Source organism: Calonectris borealis, chromosome 7 (genome assembly GCF_964195595.1).
Source record: "Calonectris borealis chromosome 7, bCalBor7.hap1.2, whole genome shotgun sequence".
NCBI classification, from domain to species: Eukaryota; Metazoa; Chordata; class Aves; order Procellariiformes; family Procellariidae; genus Calonectris; species Calonectris borealis.
Window position 1 is genome coordinate 4,245,761 of NC_134318.1, and position 18,179 is coordinate 4,263,939.

Below are 18,179 nucleotides of genomic sequence, written 5' to 3' on the forward strand. Positions count from 1 at the left end.
AGTAATAATATGTCTAAGTTTTCAACGACCTAGATAAATCTTAAATAAGATCTTCAGGAGAAGTGTATTATCAGACCTGGTGATACTAGTGAGACTTTTCCTTTCCTTGGAAAAATCTGAATCTGCAAACTAAAACCCCACCTAAATCAGTGGCATAAATGGCCATTAAGAGATCTATACTTACATTTGCTTGAACAATGACAAAATAACGCATCTTTTCTTCATAATTTAGTCTTTCCCTTAGAACTACTGCTCCGGACAAAGTGAGAGGAATATCAAAGGTCCTGTTGGAAGTCTGCAAAAGTTAAAACAGTATGATAAAATTGGACATGCTTCAAAGTTAAAACACATTTCAGGCCACGACGAGATGATCGATTGGATGGCATGCCAAAATTGCATATGCGTTCCAGATTAGAGATTTTAAAGTTTTCTATGTTTTCTCACCCCATTTACTCCATAAGAACCCCACAATAAGTAATCTGTACAGAATTCTGATTCTTTGCACATACATTATTACTTCCAACCACAAACTGAAGTCTAACTATCCTGCTTCTTGCAGATTTGCCAAGCTGAATTTGCAGTGGTGTGATCAGAAAAGCTTTGTCAGCTTAGTTCAGCAGAGTTCAGGTCTTCAGTTTCTACAGTTCGGCTTGCCTTCATCTATTTTTTCTCGCTATAGTAGAAAGTATCAAGTATTAGAGATTAAGAAATTCACATAATTGTACTTATCTTCTCTTTATCGTGGCTTTCATAAGGGCAATGAAAGAGTAAACACGCGGAGAACATCAATGCTACACACTTAGGTACCAGTTCACAGTGGCAGTTATGCACACGTTCATACACGAGTAAATTCAGATTTCAGGGTAAATCAGGTGAAATTCAACTTGTCCTGCATATTTGCTTAAACAGATTCAGATTACAAAGCTGTGGCACCGAATGGCAGGAGGGTACTGCTGGGGTACACACACCTTTAAAGAATTCACTTGGACTAATGACCCATTTGGGAGGAGGATTACAGGCACGGACACAGGTTTCTGATGTGAGATCTGGTTCCAGTCCTATTATCAAATTAATCACATCAAAAGATCTTCCCATGCTTCAATCTACCAACGTAGAATATAGTTAACATTTAAGTATGTTGAACAGGTAATAGCAATACAATATTCCAAAATCTCTCCACAGAAAACACTGCAGAGGTACAAAGTACTGTTCTTTCCTTAGATAACATAACAAGGCCTTTTTCCTCTAAAAGTTGAAACATCTGCTAAAATTGCAGTTTGTTTTTCAGCAAATAAATGATAAGGATTGTTAAATTCACCATGTTGCAGATATTTGTGGCATGCAGGAAAACAGGATTGGAAAGTACATCACAGACTCTGGTAAATAACTGGAGACACTGTTTGCTTATGTCTGAGTTTGGCACTCATTGGATAAAAAATACATAGTTCCCACTGAAAAAAAAAAAATCGATTACAATATTTGCACTGAGGCAAAACAGGAAACTAGAACAGACTCTTACTGTTGGAAGAAGGAAGAACCAAGCAGGGTTGGGTTCACTGCTTTGGCCCCCGCTCTTCCTTTCCTTTAATGGTATTTGCACAAACAAGCAAGCAGGTTGTGAACTATGCAACTAACGGGTAGTATCTTTGACTGCAGTACGTGATGATGCCACGTGTGCACGCGTGCGGACATATACGTGCCGCTTCTAATTCACAAGGAAGTTTCTCCTAACCGCGTCAGCCCATTTATCTCTGATTTAAAAGGCCAGAACCAACTGGAAAAGACTCTACAGCTGAGAATCAGCAAGGCACTCTAGAAATAAGTGCCTTTTCCTTGGCATGAGGATGCACTTAAACGGAACTGTACAATCTAAACTGTTAGGAAGGATCAGCACAATTTCAGCAGAAAACTTTAACCTCTTCCCACACTGCTTATATCTGGAGTCCCCTCTTGCTCCAGCACAGCACAGAAATGCAATCGTTCAGTGGTGGTTTAAAGCTTAACTTCCAGACGTAAGTTTGCACCACAGCTCCTGAAGGTACCACATCAAATCAACCCTGTAATCCCTCTGCAAACTCCATTTATTTCTGCTGCAACCCAAACTGTAACGAAGCTCCACGGCAATTGAAAGACGTGCACAACAGCATCGCATCTCAGTTGCATTTCCATCCAATACTAAAATGAGCCAGCGCATGCTGGAAGTCGGGAATATCAAGACACTGCTTTGTCACCTGCTTACTCCAAGAGAACAAACTGGTTCTCCTTTCGCTTCAAAATCGAGAAAACAAAATGCTCTTGTACAGCAGTCTTTATAACTTAGAACATTTGTTGGCCCATAGTCTTGAATATGGGCCAGCAAATTTAAAACGGGGAAAGTCGCCAGGATAACAATTCAATTTACTCCCCAGAGAGATGATATGTGAAAAATCAGCCTAGCAAAAGCATTGTGCATATTCCCTAACTACAGATATACTCAAAATGTTTCATTTTGAATCCTCACCAAACACAATACAATGAATCTCAGTAAAATTAGCTGGTAAGGAGGGAGTCCAGAACTGGTTTTGAGGATGCATTTGTCTTAATAACCTACAGGAATAAAAAGAGCCCTCTGAGATCTAAAAATCCACTCTGCATTAGGAGACAAAATCTTTTGGGGAAGTTAATTGACTTGATCCTTAGCTTTTAACAGCTAAGAAAAGTTTTATAGCATTCCTTCACACGATAGCTAGAGCCCAGCCCTATGTCAAGTATGATTTGCATTTATTTTTCTACTTGGCTTTTATGTATCTTCCCAATTAAACGACAAAATAATTAAGTTAAATTGAATTTCCAGAATAACACCTCTTGTTTTTACAGTGTTTTTTTCAAATGCCTAAATTACTCTCCAATGAAACTTATGAGCTATAATCAGTCTGCTTTTTCTAAGGCAGGAGACTCTCATTGGTGCTAAACACCAATCTGAGCATCTTCATCACACAATAGAGGTGGATCCTAGAAGTGGAAAAGTTGAGATATTTCACACTAAGCCGTGCACATCGTTTTTGAGCGTGTATAATTGTTTCCCAGGTAAAGGAAGAAAATCCACTTGTAGCAGATATTATGCAGTAACTTTCTGGCAAGTTGACAGCTGAGATGAAGCAGCTTGCAACGATGAGAAGTCATCTCTGTCAAGCACATGCATAAAACACATCACTAGATAAAGCAATATTATGCGCATAAAGGCTATCTACAGGTGCAAGAATCAGATTTATTTAATCTGGAATACAAAAGTAGAATACAAAATATTGCAAAGATGCAATAAAGCAACTAATTACTCCAAAGAAGTTGTTCCAACCAGGGAAATCCCTCAACAAGAACAAGTAAGTTTCACTGAGTAAGAGAGGAAAAGAAAAGTTTTAGGAAATGTTTTTTAACACTTCCTATGGCAAAACACCAGACCAAACCACTTAGGGATGCTATAATGTCCTTCACTAGTGGTGAGACAAACCTCTCTGCTGAACTTGAGGCTGCTGTGGTTGTGGCAGATGCTTTTAGAATTATTTCCCAGGATGCCTGTGAGCAATATAACGCTATGACTTAATAGTAAATTAAATTTGAAGCAGCTCTTCTATTTCACTGTGGCACAATACATTTTGATAGAAATAATATTTTAAGGGGTTTGGATTTTTTTATTTATTATTGTTTTCATTGTACCAACATATTCAATGTATGCTAAAATGTTTAATTTTTTAAAAACACTTTGCATTTTCTGAAGCTATCTGGAAGAAGTATTTTCTAGAAGAGGTATCTTCTCAGTGCCAGTTTTTCATAGTCTTTATTGAAACAGAAGAAATAATTTGAGCTGTTTTTGTTAAGTACTATTAAGTTAAGGGTAAGAAAAAAGAGTGGAGAGAAAAATTCAAAGATTAAAGGTTTTTTTGTGAATTTGAAACTGCTTGTCCATTCCTGTCACTCCTTCCTGCCTGCTGTTTACTTTTCAAATATTTGTGGTAGCAGAATAGCATTTATTTATAACACTTCTGTTATGCAAACAGTTAAAAGATGATGTTAGCATAACAATTGAGTACTCACTATTTCCATAGATAGCCCTTGCCTTTGTTTATAAAGTTTAGGAGAGAAACTCTTCAGTCATACATACTACAGTACAAAGAACAGCTGAAAATGTAACATGATGAACCCACGTATCGTGCACTAGTAATTTCACTCATTTAAGTAGTCTCACTGAAGCGTCACAACTGGAGAGACTGCTCAAGTCTGAGCAATAAATTTAATCTCTAAGAAACAACTGCGAACATTTAAAAAATGAAATCATTCCAGATATATATAACATATAACGTCAGAAAATTCCCTATCTCCCAAAACCCTAACATCACAATTCCACTTTTGTCAAAAAGCCATTGCCTCTTTGCAAAACAATGCTGCCCAGAAAAGATTGTGGCTTAAGGTGCTGCAAAGTTTCTCAGGAAACCATCTCTGTCCTAAAAACATGTAGATATAGTAAGTAAATACTATGAGTCAGCACACAGCTATGCAAAAATCAACAATTATCCCAGTGAAAAGTAAAAAAAGTATATCCTTAGTTCACACTGAATTGTTCCTTGATACTGTAACTATTCTACAAAATTCTACTTCCTAAGAAGTGTAAGCACTAAGTGTAATTCAGTAGATACTTAAACTCTTGTTGACTTCAACAGAAATAGGACTGAAGCCTTTATGAGGTGTACAGCTTAAATGGTGCAAATTGAATCAGAATTTGTGTGCCTACACTTCTAATTAAACTGAAAATCAGATTGCTATTTTCCCACAAAACCATTTATGCTCAAATTCCCCTTAAGTAAAAGTAGGGAATTTCAATAAGAGGTTACTAAGTCTATATACTATATGTTTTTCCCCCCCACTTTAACATCTATGTCATCTTTGGGATGAATACATAATCAGGTCAGCCTGCTTAACAAATTATCACACCAGCTGATCCACAGTAACTGTGCTCTTCGCCCATGGCAAAAGATAGTTTGGTTTGCAAAAAAGGATTGCTAAAATTACTTTAAATTTGCTACAAAAATGCATATGGACACTTCACACAAATCACCCATGTGCAAAACCTTGTTATAATAAAGAAATTAATACATCTGACCCTAAAGAGAATTTATTTTAATACTTCAAGCTTTTTGTCTCTAAAAGTTTGTGTTTGCAAAGATAACAGGTATGGATCACTAGTGTTTTATTTTAATAATATATATCCCTCTTTTTTAAAAACAGTGATCTTTAAATATAAATGGCTCCATGAGAAAAGTCAGAATGTCTCTTTTGAGAGTAACTTAGCCATGCCTATTAATATTCCTTAGCTGTGAATCTATTACATATAAATGTGTAGGAGCAAATACAACTACCCATCACGGACTGAAAAGGCATGCCAAAAACAAGATGAAGTGTGTGAACAACACTGGAGAAGACAGGGGATTATTAATGATTGATACTGAAGTAATCCAGCTGCTAACAGCATGGCAACGAAAGAGAAGGTAAATTCAGCTGTGTTTACATGGCAAGCAAGGCTCACAGGCAGAGAGGATATCCTACATCACGAAGGAAAGAATTTCTTTATGAAGTCCAACAGCAACCTCTTGTTCATCTGCTACTTCAAGGTGTATATATATACACACACCTGAAAGAAAAAAAAACCTACATGCACGTACCTTGTCATTAGGATTGTACTGGATGACATATTCTATCTGGCCGTTTGGACCATCATCAATGTCAGTAGCACCATTGTTTCCAGAAAATCCTGTAAAGATGGTTGTTCCAACTGGAGTTAACTGCAAGAACAGACAGACAAGAAACAATTAAAGAACTGTATGCAAAGCTTCCCCCCCCATAACTCTCATCTATAATGCAAGGCTGACATTCTCTCCTCCCCTTTGTTCACCCTGGAACCTCGTGTACAAGCAACTCTTTAGACACAATGTGCTTTAACTGATGCCAAGCGTCACAGAGAGAGTGAAACCAATTTCCATTTTTATTCCACAGATCGTCTGCATCAGGACAGAACCCCATTTGTCTTAAAAAAGATGAAATAAAAGTCTTAGAAATAAAGAATTCATTAAATAAATATAAATAGATTAAAAAAATAAAAGCTACTTTTTCAGACTCAGGAAGGAAAATAAAGATGAGCTGCAAAAATAAAGAGAACTTATTTAAGAGTGTCTTCATAACAATGTGAATAGCACCAGATAAATATTATTACATGCAAACACAGACACCCAAAGAGCTTTATGGCTTTAAACAAACACAAGAATGATGCTGTTTCTCCAATATTTTGTTGGCAGCAATTGAATACCCACAAAATTATATTTTTAAAATGAATCAATTTATAATTATCCTAGCGTAGATAAATAGCACGAAATCAAAACCCATTGAGATCAAGGACAGAAGTCCAAATGACTTCTTGGGAGTCATCATTTCTGAATTTAATATTCAGAAAACTTTGTGAGTAATCAACCCGAAAAATAAAAACAAATGAACAAACAGTTCTGAATTCAACATAGACATTGCTCCTAGCCATGCTTCCCGCTGCTGCTCTCATCACACCCAAATTTTTGGCCCTGGAATTCACAAAGACCCACGGACCCCTCTTCTTTCCTCCAAATTTTACATTAAGTTGTTGCACATCTTTAAACCTACAGGGTCTAAAAAGGTTTGAAATGCTGTAAAAAGAGAAGGTGGCAAAGGACAAAGCATCATTCAAACATCCGTTGCAGATGTGGATGATATTTTGTAGTTCACACCATAAGATGCACAAGTCCATGGGACCCAATGAGATCCACTCGCGGGTCCTGAAGGAACTGGCGGATGAAGTTGCTAAGCCACTATCCATCATACCTGAGAAGTCGTGGCAGTCCAGTGAAGTTCCTGTTGACTGGAAAAGGGGAAACATAACCCCCATTTTTAAAAAGGGAAAAAATGAAGACCCAGGGAACTACAGGCCAGTCGGTCTCACCTCTGTGCCTGGGAAGATCATGGAACAGATCCTCCTGGAAGCTGAGGATCCATGTGCTGAGGCACATGGAGGACAGGGAGATGATTTGAGACAGCCAGCATGGCTTCACCAAGGGCAAGTCCTGCCTGACCAACCTGGTGGCCTTCTATGATGGAGCGACTACATCAGTGGACATGGGAAGGGCTACCGATGTCTTCTGTCTGGACCTCTGTCAGGCCTTTGACACAGTCCCCCACAACATCCTCCTCTCTAAACTGGAGAGGTATGGATTTGATGGGTGGACTGTCCAGTGGGTGAGGAATTGATTGGGTGGTCGCATCCAGAGGGTGGTGGTCAATGGCTCGATGTCCAGATGGAGATCGGTGATGAGTGGTGTCCCGCAGGGGTCCGTATTGGGACTGGTACTGTTTAATATCTTCATCAGTGACATAGGCAGTGGGATCGAGTGCACCCTCAGCCAGTTTGCAGATGACACCAACCTGAGGGGTGCGGTGGACACGTGATGCCATCCCGAGGGACCTGGACAAGCTGGAGAAGTGGGCCCGTGTGAACCTCATGAGGTTCAACAAGGCCAAGCGCAAAGTCCTGCACCTGGGTTGGGGCAACCCTCAGCATCCACACAGGCTGGGGGATGAAGGGATGGAGAGCAGCCCTGCCAAGAAGGACTTCGGGGCACTGGTGGATGAAAAGCTGGACATGAGCCGGCAATGTGCACTCGCAGCCAGAAGGCCAACCGTATCCTGGGCTGCATCACCAGCAGCGTGGCCAGCAGGTCGAGGGAGGGGATTCTGCCCCTCTGCTCTGCTCTGGTGAGACCCCCCCCTGCAGCACTGCCTCCAGCTCTGGGGTCCTCAGCAGAAGAAAGGCATGGACCTGTTGGAGCAGGTCCAGAAGAGGCCACGAAAATGATCAGGGGGATGGAACACCTCTCCTATGAAGAAAGGCTGAGAGAGTTGGGGTTGTTCAGCCTGGAGAAGAGAAGGCTTCGGGGAGACCTTATTGCGGCCTTTCAGTACTTAAGGGGGCTTAGAAGAAAGACAGGGACAAACTTTTTAGCAGGGCCTGTTGCGACAGGACAAGGGGTGATGACTAAAAGAGGGTAGATTTAGACTAGCAATACGGAAAAAATTTTTTACGCTGAGGGTGGTGAAACACCAGCACAGGTTGCCCAGAGAGGTGGTAGATGCCTCATCCCTGTAGACACTCAAGGTCAGGATGGACGGGGCTCTGAGCAACCTGGTCTCATTGAAGATGTCCCTGCCCATGGCAGGGGGTTGGACTAGATGGATGACCTTTAAAGGTCCCTTCCAACGAAAACTATTCTATGATTCTATAAAGCAAATAATTAACTGCCCATTTCCTCCTGTCATCATAGTTCCTGGTCTTGTTTTATTTATAAAGCCGCTAATTACTTTAAGAGTTTAATGGCTGACAGAGTTCTCTGAGAAACATTTTCAGGGCTGAGAATACTGAATCTTTGAAATAAAAAACACCAATTCAAAGCATTTTTTATGATTAAAATAGGTGGGGCTTAATTTACAATACTTATTCACATTATCTACACTTATGCCACAGTAACTACGAACGTTTATGTTTTGCTACAAACTTGACTTGCTTACTATTGGTATAGATGGTAGAAGTGTCACATGCGGGTGTAGGAAGTTGACTGTTCCCTCGTGCCTACTAATTGCGAGATAATTACCTCGCAGAGAGTCTCTGCCTTGCACCTCTGGTACAGCAGCAGCCTTTCAAGAATTCAGGAGAGCAATCATCGCAGAAATACGAGCCTTGCCCGGCAGTATAAAATCAGAGTCAACTGCCATAAATCAAGGAGGATAACTTACTGGTTAATGACAAAGTGCATGTGTAGGGGAGAAGGGGCTTTCTCATGTTTTTGTAAGGGGACAGAAGAACAAAGCAACCTGAAAACCAATTTGGACAATTTACAGGAGGGTTTGTAGGTTTTCCCCCCCCAGTAATGGTGGGCTGCCCTTGGCCGGCCGCCTGTCACCCACCCAGGTGCCCTCTCACCCCCCTCCTCAACAGCAAGGGGAGGAAAATCAGATGAACATGCTCGAGGGTCGAGATGGGGAGATCACTTACCCATTACCCTCACAGGCAGAAAAGGAAAATTGATTGGGGAAAATTGATTTAACGTACTGCCAATTAAAAATACATTTGCATGGTGACAAATTAAGACAAAGCAGCATCAGCCCTCTTCCCAAGGCTCAGCTTCACTCCTTCACTCCCGACTCCTCTCCTCCTCACAACTTTTTCCTCACTCCTCGCTGCTGCACGGCATTTCCCCCTTTCTTAAATCTGTTTCCCTGAGGTGCCACCGGCCTGGCTGAGGGGCTGGGCTGTGCCCTGGGCTGCGGCCCTGGGAACCAGCTGGAACCGGCTGGAACCGGCCGTGCCCAGTCAAGGGCAGCCCCAGCCTCTCCTCACAGGGACCCTTCAGCCCCCACCTGGGCACAGACAGCCAGTACAACACTAAATGAAATAGTTTAACCGATTAATCATTGGTTAAATGATACAGTCTCATTGGTGGAAAGAGCCGGGCACGGCGCTGGCCTGTCAGGGCTTGGCACGCGATGGACATCTCCCATGCTTTTGCTGTCAAGAGAGAAAAAAGCCTCAGTGCTCCCAGACGAAGCAGAGAGGAGCAGCTTTGAAGACATCACACGTGTAAGAGGCTGGAAAGCGGGCGGGGAAGGCGCTGACAAACACCGCGCTCGTTAACTACGCCGCTGCGTTAGGCTGCCTGCGCGTTTCTCGGCACTCGCTCCCAAGGAGGGCTCCCCGCTCAACGCCTGCAGGGTGCTCTCAGGAGAGGGAGAAATCACTGCTGGAAATCAAACGACAGATCTCTCTTTAAAAAATCCTGTCACATCAGAACAGCCCGAGAGCTGACAGACACCCAAGGAGGTGTCGGTGCCGCTCCCTCTGTAACGCCATGTCCTGCAAAGGGAGAGGGCAGAGCTCCAGCGCAACGTCCCGGGCGTCGAGACTGCCCTAACCGGGTACCTCCGCGGCTGCCAAGAGGCTGAGGAAGGGCTGGACTCGCACAAGTGCTCACAGCTGAAGGATGCCGAGAGCTGTGCTGCTTTTCAGAAGCACGTAAATGCTTGGTTTCCACGGAATTCAGCCGGCAGCTCTGCTCAGCAATAGTTATTTGCTCTGTTTCATCCAGAGCAGCTGTATCGGGGTCCTGACAGGGTGCAGATAAATGATGACTAACATAAAAAGGCTCCAGCACTGTAAAGCACATCATTAAGTGATAACAAAGGAGACAGTTGTGAAAAGGAAACAGCAGTAAACACCAGAATTACAATTGCATGCTGTTACAGTAAAAGGCAAAAGCTGAAGTCTTGGATTTAGCGTATTACATCCAAAATAACTGACTACAGATGTGCAGACCTTCATGAACCTAACACGCAAGTTTCTACGTTACCTACATTTTCTTTTACACAATACAAATGATACTAGAAAGCACATTGAAAAAAATCCCCTGCCACTCCCTCTTCCTGAAAGTGAGGAAAAAATTAACTCATTTCACTCAACTTTCCAGCCTGCCCAAGATCTCAATTCAGAGATTACTGCAGCCTTTGGAAAAATTCAGATGAGCTCTTAACTAAATGCCTCAAACTCTAATTCTAATCATTTGAGAGAGGCATTCAGCATTCAAAGCTACATCATATTTTTACACCGAGATCTCAACATTGCGATGATTTAGCATTAGCCAGCAATATCACTTTTACCCACAAATTGTGAGGGCTTTCTGACAGACTGCTGTCACCATTCACTTTACTGTTGGAACAATAAGGAGGAACTCAGCTCACCTTATAGAATGTAACTAAATATATAGTACTATATATATAGTGTGTGTGTATATATATACACACACTGTTCTTTATCAACATGGATAGTCCCACTGTTCTTGTTTAAATAAGGATTACTTATGATGTGAACAGCCCGTAAGTAACTGCATTCCTAGGAAGAAAGACGGGTAACATAGGAATGAAAAGCATATTTTTCTAGCGAATATTATGGAGGTATCTAAAACAGGTATCCAAAAGTTAAAAGAGCAGGCTGAAAGACTGGGTTTGATCTCACACAGACATAAAACGGGCATGCCATTTGAACACATGCGTGTGCAAGCAGAACAAACTGACTAATCACATTTTTAGCACTGGCGAAAAGCAGAACATTGAGATGGTTTTGTATTATATACTATATAATATACATAATTTCTCAAACCAGTAATCAAATTCCTTCTTTATTAGATGCACGCCCTCTCTAGACAGTAAAGACTTATCTAGAGCTGAAACCACCATTGCTACGTCAACCTGTAACAGATTCTGCACGGCACCCATTTTCCCCACAGTTTCCAACTCAGCTCATTCTCGGAAAAATCTTCCGCCACCAAGTCTTCTGGCAGTCAGGGAGGTGGAAATATGTCTACGGCAGGGTTCCCGGCTCCTTTGCTTTGCTACCTTTCAGAAGGACCCAGAAATGGCTCCAGAAAGTGTTGCTTCAGCTGTCTCTAGAGCCCCACTTGTCTCCTTCCCATTAGACATGCCTACTTCAGAGAATACCTTGGAGAGGAATTTTGTTTCTCCATATTAAACCTTAGTATCTCCTACAGAAAGGGACTGAAGTTATGTAGTAAACTGTTTGACCACGCCGAGTGTCTTACCTTATGCAAGATAAAATGTGAGGGATTGTAAAGGAAAAAATTACATGAGTGTTAGTGACAGTTTGAGGATAATAATCTCTGTGGGAATTCAACGTGGTGAAAAAGAACCACGATGACAAGAAACAAGTAAGATTTCAAAAGAACGTAATTAAACAAATACAGAGGAAATGCACACTATAAATCTTATTCTTCCACAGTCAACAGCTGTAATGCTAAAAAATTTCCTTCAACATGATTTATGTCTATTAGAAGTCTAGATGCAGACAGGAACGTTCAACACTTCCATAAAACATTTTGAAAATAAATTTTCCTATTACTGCCTATTTGCAAAGTTAAAAATGAATAATTTTTCACAGTGGCCCCAAACAGCAGAGCAAAGTAAGATTTACAGTTAATCATTCTGAGCTAATATTCTTTTGATGATATCTACTTGCAGAGATTAATTATTTCAATACCACAAGGAAAAAGATATGAATAATTACACCAGAAGCAATGAAAATTCAGCATAAGTTATAACTCTCAACAGCCCAAAGCCAAAGTTTTAAGACGACTGAAGTTCAAGAAACACTCATTTTGCAAAGGATTCCCATCTCTGCCAACTTAAGGGGGGCAAAAAAACCTCCCAAAAAAAAACAAAAAACAAACCAACTCTAAAATTTTGGTTTACGAACAGAAAATTCTCATCAGCGGTGAGGTTATGTATGTTTAATAAAGTAATACTGACTTCAAACAGTATTCTAATAACTCCACTACCACTTCCAAAAAAACTCCTGAGCTTACCGACACCTCTGTAGCACTCAGGTAAGGCTCATATGAAAAATCAATACCAAAAAAGTCAGTCTTATAAAACCCAGGCAATGCAGAATTAGAGTTCTATTACCTGAGATAAAACTTGTTGAGATAAGTTGTGTTTAACACAAAACACAGAGAACCACAATTCTGCCTTAGTAGTATAAGATTTTCGTTTCCAGCGCCTGTATTAGGGTATATGTATTTAAAACCCTTGTGGCAATACTATAGATTTGTCTGTACTGCATTAACCGAATTGCATAATTCTTCTGAATTTCAACCTAACTATAGAACTTTGTTTTAATATACTGCAATAACTCATATCTTTAAGTCACTAATACGCACGGTCAAATTTAGCCCCAGGCTAATGTCATTTTGTCGGGATTTTTTTCTAATGAATAATGACGTATCTTTTTCATGTGAATAAAAATACGTAACACACAAAACAAAGGAAATAACCGTGCAGAGTATTTCTAATTATCATAAAAATTTTAACATAAACTTTAACTCATTTTTACTTTTATGAGGAGATGCACAATGCTGTGGATAGCAGTTGGATTTGCTTTTGGCTGAGACGCTTACATTCTTTGTCTTGAAAAAGGGTAAGAAAGGGAAAAGGGAAACTTGCTCCTAAATGGCAGCACCCCTCTAAAGGGCTTCCGCACTCGTGCTGCACTGAGCTCTTGGTGAGGCGGGAGCCTGCTATAATACAGACGAAAAACCTGACACCCCACGCTCCTTACGGAGCGGCGGCACTGGGCCAGGTGTGACATGAAGGAAAAGGGCCCGTTTCTGTCCTAGGGCTTGCACAGACTCCGTGGTGCGGTACGCACAGTAGCAGCAGCCCAAGAGCGATGGTCAGTTAGCTAAGCTAACTGCTTAGGGGTTGTCTGAATTGTGTCCCAAATCTGTTTCACAACGCAGACAACTATAAAAAGTCAATAGCTCAATTACAACCTCATTTTCTTGACTATAGCTTATGCACACAATGCCAGTTAATTTTAAGCAGATGGCTATTTTGTGTCTGCATTAACCCCCTATAACTACTGAAGACCAGAGACAACGGAGACGATTTATACATATATACGTATACACACAAGCATGCAGCACAAAAATATATATGTACACACATACACATATAGGGTGTTTCCTTTGCTTGTGCCCTGCCCCCACCCCTCCCACCCCCCCAAAAAAAAGCAGGGTGGGTTTTTTCTTAATAATTAACTCTAATTAGCTCAGATAATTACACTTTGCTTAAAAAGCACATAGTTATTTTAGGGGAACAGACATTCTATTTATACTTTAAACTAAGAAGCTGAACTTTAAAACCAATTGTAACTGTAACTTAACATGAATACCAGCACTGCCACTCAAAGCTAAGCCACCAAGTCAAACAAACATTACAGGCTCCACCAAGATTAACAAGCATGAGAACAATCACACTGCAGCTACGTATGAGAAGTCCATACTTTTAATAGAATAATTAAGATCCCCCTGAAAAAAGTACTTCCTCAATAAACACGTAATGTGATTTTTATACTTAGATACAAAAGATACATTTTCAAACCACACATACACTGGAGGGGAACCTTAACTTCTCTGCACATTTTAATTCTGGAACACTTTACCCAAGGGTCTTATATATATTCAAGTGTGTGAAAGACAGAAGAAAACCCTTAAATCCCTAAGGATCATTTGACAATATGCAGAATAGAGACAAATTCTACAGACACTATCTATGTATAGAGAGATCTCAGGATTTTTAGGATCCAGACGAAGATATTTGAAGCAATAGAGTAAGAAATTATGGTATTTCTCATCTCAGCATCTGAGATGAGATCTGACATGATAAAAAAAGGCTTTAAAATACCTTGAGTACAGAAGGAAGGGACCATGGTTTTTCCATGAGACAGACCACATAGTTACTGGATTAATAAGTGCACAGGTTTTGAAGGATTTGGGAAGTTTGCCTTAAGGCATGGAATTTTGGTCTCTTCCACACGCAAATGGAAAAGACAGGTGTGAAACTAGGATTTATTCTGCTATTACAATTTCCCTCAGCTTCTTTTACAAATTAATTTTAGTATGTTGTGGACAGTTCAAATATAAAGAATATTTAACATAAAAACCATTCTATTTCTCAAAAATGTAATTTTACCCCTTGACATTTCTGAAACTGAAAAACTACCCAAATAAAGTAAAATCTAGCTACAGTTATTTGTCTTGTATTACAGGTGCCAGTAATTATAATAGTTTTGACTATTTGGGAGAATCTTTGCCCTACACTTTATTTCCAAACAAAAAAAAAAAAACCTGGGGGGAGGGGGGGTAATAGCAAGGCTGACGTAAGTTTGCCCAGGATCTCCTTTCAGTCGGCGTATACAAGAAGCACGATGCTTTTGGGAGACGCTACACCTACAAAGCGCACACACTGTCAAGCTGGTTAGCACAGGAGTTGTAAATCCAACGCTTGCTGTGTACGTGCAGATGGATTCAACAGTACGTGCGGGAGGTCCACCTCATGTTTCGTGCAAGCGCCACGACTGTAGCACGGTTATAAAGCCACAGTGCCCGTGCTCCTCACCCCACGTAGGACAGCCAGAGAGACATGGCAGCTCAGGGGAGAAACTGCCAAGTACAACCCTGCAAGGCACCTGAACAAGTCCTCAAACTGACACAGATGCAATTTCCTGGCTAGAAAAAATCAGAGGTACTTGTTACGCTCACATGTATGGTAGCTGTAAATAATAAAATCTACTTGTCCTTTGATTTGCTTTATGTTACTTATGTAAGAGAAATTTCTGTACTTTTTAGTTTACAAGCAAACTAAAAACAGAAGACCATAGGCAACCAAAAAATAACCACAAACCCCTCATTCCAGTGCATTCCCGTAGTTAAATTCACTAGAGGCAGCGCCAATTAGTAGCAGAAAAAACTATCATTTAAAAATGTAATCACTGACTAAAACCTTTGAGAAAGTCTGAGACACTTTGTGAACTTTTTTTTGGTTAGTTAATGAGAGCATTAACGCACTGGGTACTGCTGAAGGGCACAGTGGTGCCATGTCAGAAGCTGTAAGTGTAACAGGGATTAAATGAAACAAAGCAGCTAATTAAATCAGGACTGCAACCGGTGGAAAGACCACCACTGCCTTTTGCCCAATAGTAATGCAAATAAATGATTGCATATACTTGCAACATTGCTAAATTTCTTAATATAAGTAATTTTAAATGGTGCATTTTTCATGCTGTCTTTTGGACTTCTTTCTAATTATGGAAAATGCTTGCTTCCTTAGTATTACAGCACTGACATACTACCTGCCTTCAGTTTTACTGCAAAAATTATGCAGGTCTTGGAAGTGACCTGGGACCTGCGTCACAGCCCGTACAGGCACTTCAGACTAACGTTTATGTTGCCTTTACTCAAGACCAGAAGCACTTCTGCAACAACACAGAAATTACAATTACCGTGTAAAGGCCAACTTGAAAACAATTTAAAAACATAAGGAGGACTTTACTGGTACTCATACAGACGGTATTTTGTGACCTCCAAATTCTGGTGGTAACGAACATCGGTTAAAGAGATTGCCGAAAATTTGTCTGTAGGGAAACAATCTCAATTTGAAAGGTGTCACAGTCAGGAGACCACCAAAGTTTGAAAAATGTATATATCCTTAACTCAACTTCAGCTCTCTACTAAAAAATAACATGGGGTTAGGTTTTTTTCCTCCCTTCCATACTTTTGACTTAATTAGGCCTAAACTCATCAACCAACTCTCCCATTCCTCTCCTGGAGCCTATGAGATCTCCTGTACATCACTTGGCTGCACGCTTGGTGACTTAAGAGCAATGTAGCGATCATAACAGAATACGCAGATGCACCGAAAAGCTGAATCTCCCAAACACACAAAACTACGGAAGTTTTTTTGAAACAGCAAATCAATTCCACGAAAAATCAAGCAACATGAAAGCAGTCACGCTCCTTCACGAAACAAAACCCACCCAACAGGGACACAACGCACACTGCCTATTTAACAGCTTTATTTTCTTAAATGTAACTGTAATTCTTCACACCTTTACCTGCAGAAGATTGACCCATCTTTCCATCCTCCTCTTAGTTTCAGTCTGGACATTTCCACTTCTGCATGTAAGCTCCCACTTTACTTCTTACTAACTAAAGCCCCAGAATAGGAGCGGACTGAAAACACAAATCCTTTGTACTGGTTATTAGGCAGATTATTCAATCCCTAATAGAATAAGAAAACTTAACTGTGACGTGAAATCGAGTTGTACTAGCTCAAGAAAGAAATAAAAGTTTTCCTTCAAATAATACGGAGAAGTCCAATCCACAGCTCTCTATTCCATAAAAAAACAAAGCAAAATGATTCCATTCACAGACACCATTTCAAAAAGAGAAACAGCAATAAACCAAAACTGCACTTTGCTAAGCTTCAATATTGTTATAAAATCTTTTGAACTATTTGCTTTACATTTGTTTTTCATAAATACTTTTGGTTTACTTCCAGGTTTGTTGATACAACTGCATAAAACAGTTTGTAAATTTAACGGAAATCAACGCTTCACTCATTGAGACGTGGCTTCAGATTCCAGTGTCTTCTGCAATATTACAAACATCCTGATGAAAAGTGCGTTTGTCTTCGTATTCATTCAGCAAAAGGAAGAACAGCTTACATGCTAAAAACTGAAGCATACTGTCTGTGCTGGGTTTTTCCAAAGCGACACAAATGGACGGGATTTTAAAACAACTGAATTTACCGGGTTTTCAAACGAGAAGCGGAAGAACTGAAAGCTGGCATTTAGCAACGACACCACACGAGAGAGAAGGAGGAGAACAGGGGAGCGGTTCTGACCTCATTGACTGCCACGTGGTATCGCTGCTGCTGGAACCGAGGCGAGTTATCGTTCCTGTCTCTCACCACAATCCGTACTTCGTGGTTGATGATGGTGCCGACCTTTTTGTTAACACACTGGACTTGCACCACAATGGACTGAATGGACATCGGCGGCTGTAAGTGAAAATACATTTTTATAATACGTAATCAAAATCGGAACCAACAGTTAAATTTTCCACTGATGTTAATATTGCTCAGGTTCACCGATAGCCTGTCTGTGTTATGTTTAATGCTCTACGTCTGGACTGGAACGCTTCTCTGAGAGTGCCCTGACTACAACTCGTGCTGGCAGTATTTTAAGTAGACCTACGTGTCTCAAAGCTGTATTTTGCAGACTGAGCTTTGCCAGCTGTATGTGCTAACAGAGAAATAAAAATCCCCAGCACGATTAGCCCTTCACACTTCTCTTGAGAAGAACAAAAAAAAGCACATCTTTTGAACATCTTCTGATTATTGAAAGATACCTAGAAAATGTCACACATTTTAACCTTTGGTTTATTAATATTGGAATTGAAAGGTCAAGTCAGAAATAAATTCAATATGCTACCACTTACATTTACCAAGTAATTTAGAAACAACTTGGTCACCTTTAAATGTAGACAATCCAAAGTCCTGTCGTTTTTACTCCTGTGAACATCATAATATTCAAATACAAATAACTCCCAAACTTGATGAGCAGGTAAAGAAATTTAAGCTGGAAAGACTACTACTACTTACCTGAGTTAATAAAACAATTCTAAGAAGAATAAAGGAAAAGGCACCTTTGGTTGAAATGGAAATTCAGA

The 18,179-nt window shown here is 40.3% G+C and overlaps 1 protein-coding gene across 2 annotated transcripts in view; it reads right to left on the minus strand.

The window, feature by feature from the left end:
• PCDH15 (protocadherin related 15) overlaps positions 1–18,179 on the minus strand; it is an 827,781-nt gene that overhangs the window by 260,500 nt on the left and 549,102 nt on the right. For both annotated transcript variants that reach the window (XM_075154074.1, XM_075154076.1), the window contains 3 exons: positions 17,353–17,508; positions 5,694–5,813; positions 185–295 (listed from right to left, as the gene is read on the minus strand). In XM_075154074.1, the coding sequence (XP_075010175.1) occupies positions 185–295; positions 5,694–5,813; positions 17,353–17,508 (387 nt within the window). The remainder of the gene's footprint in view (positions 1–184; positions 296–5,693; positions 5,814–17,352; positions 17,509–18,179) is intronic.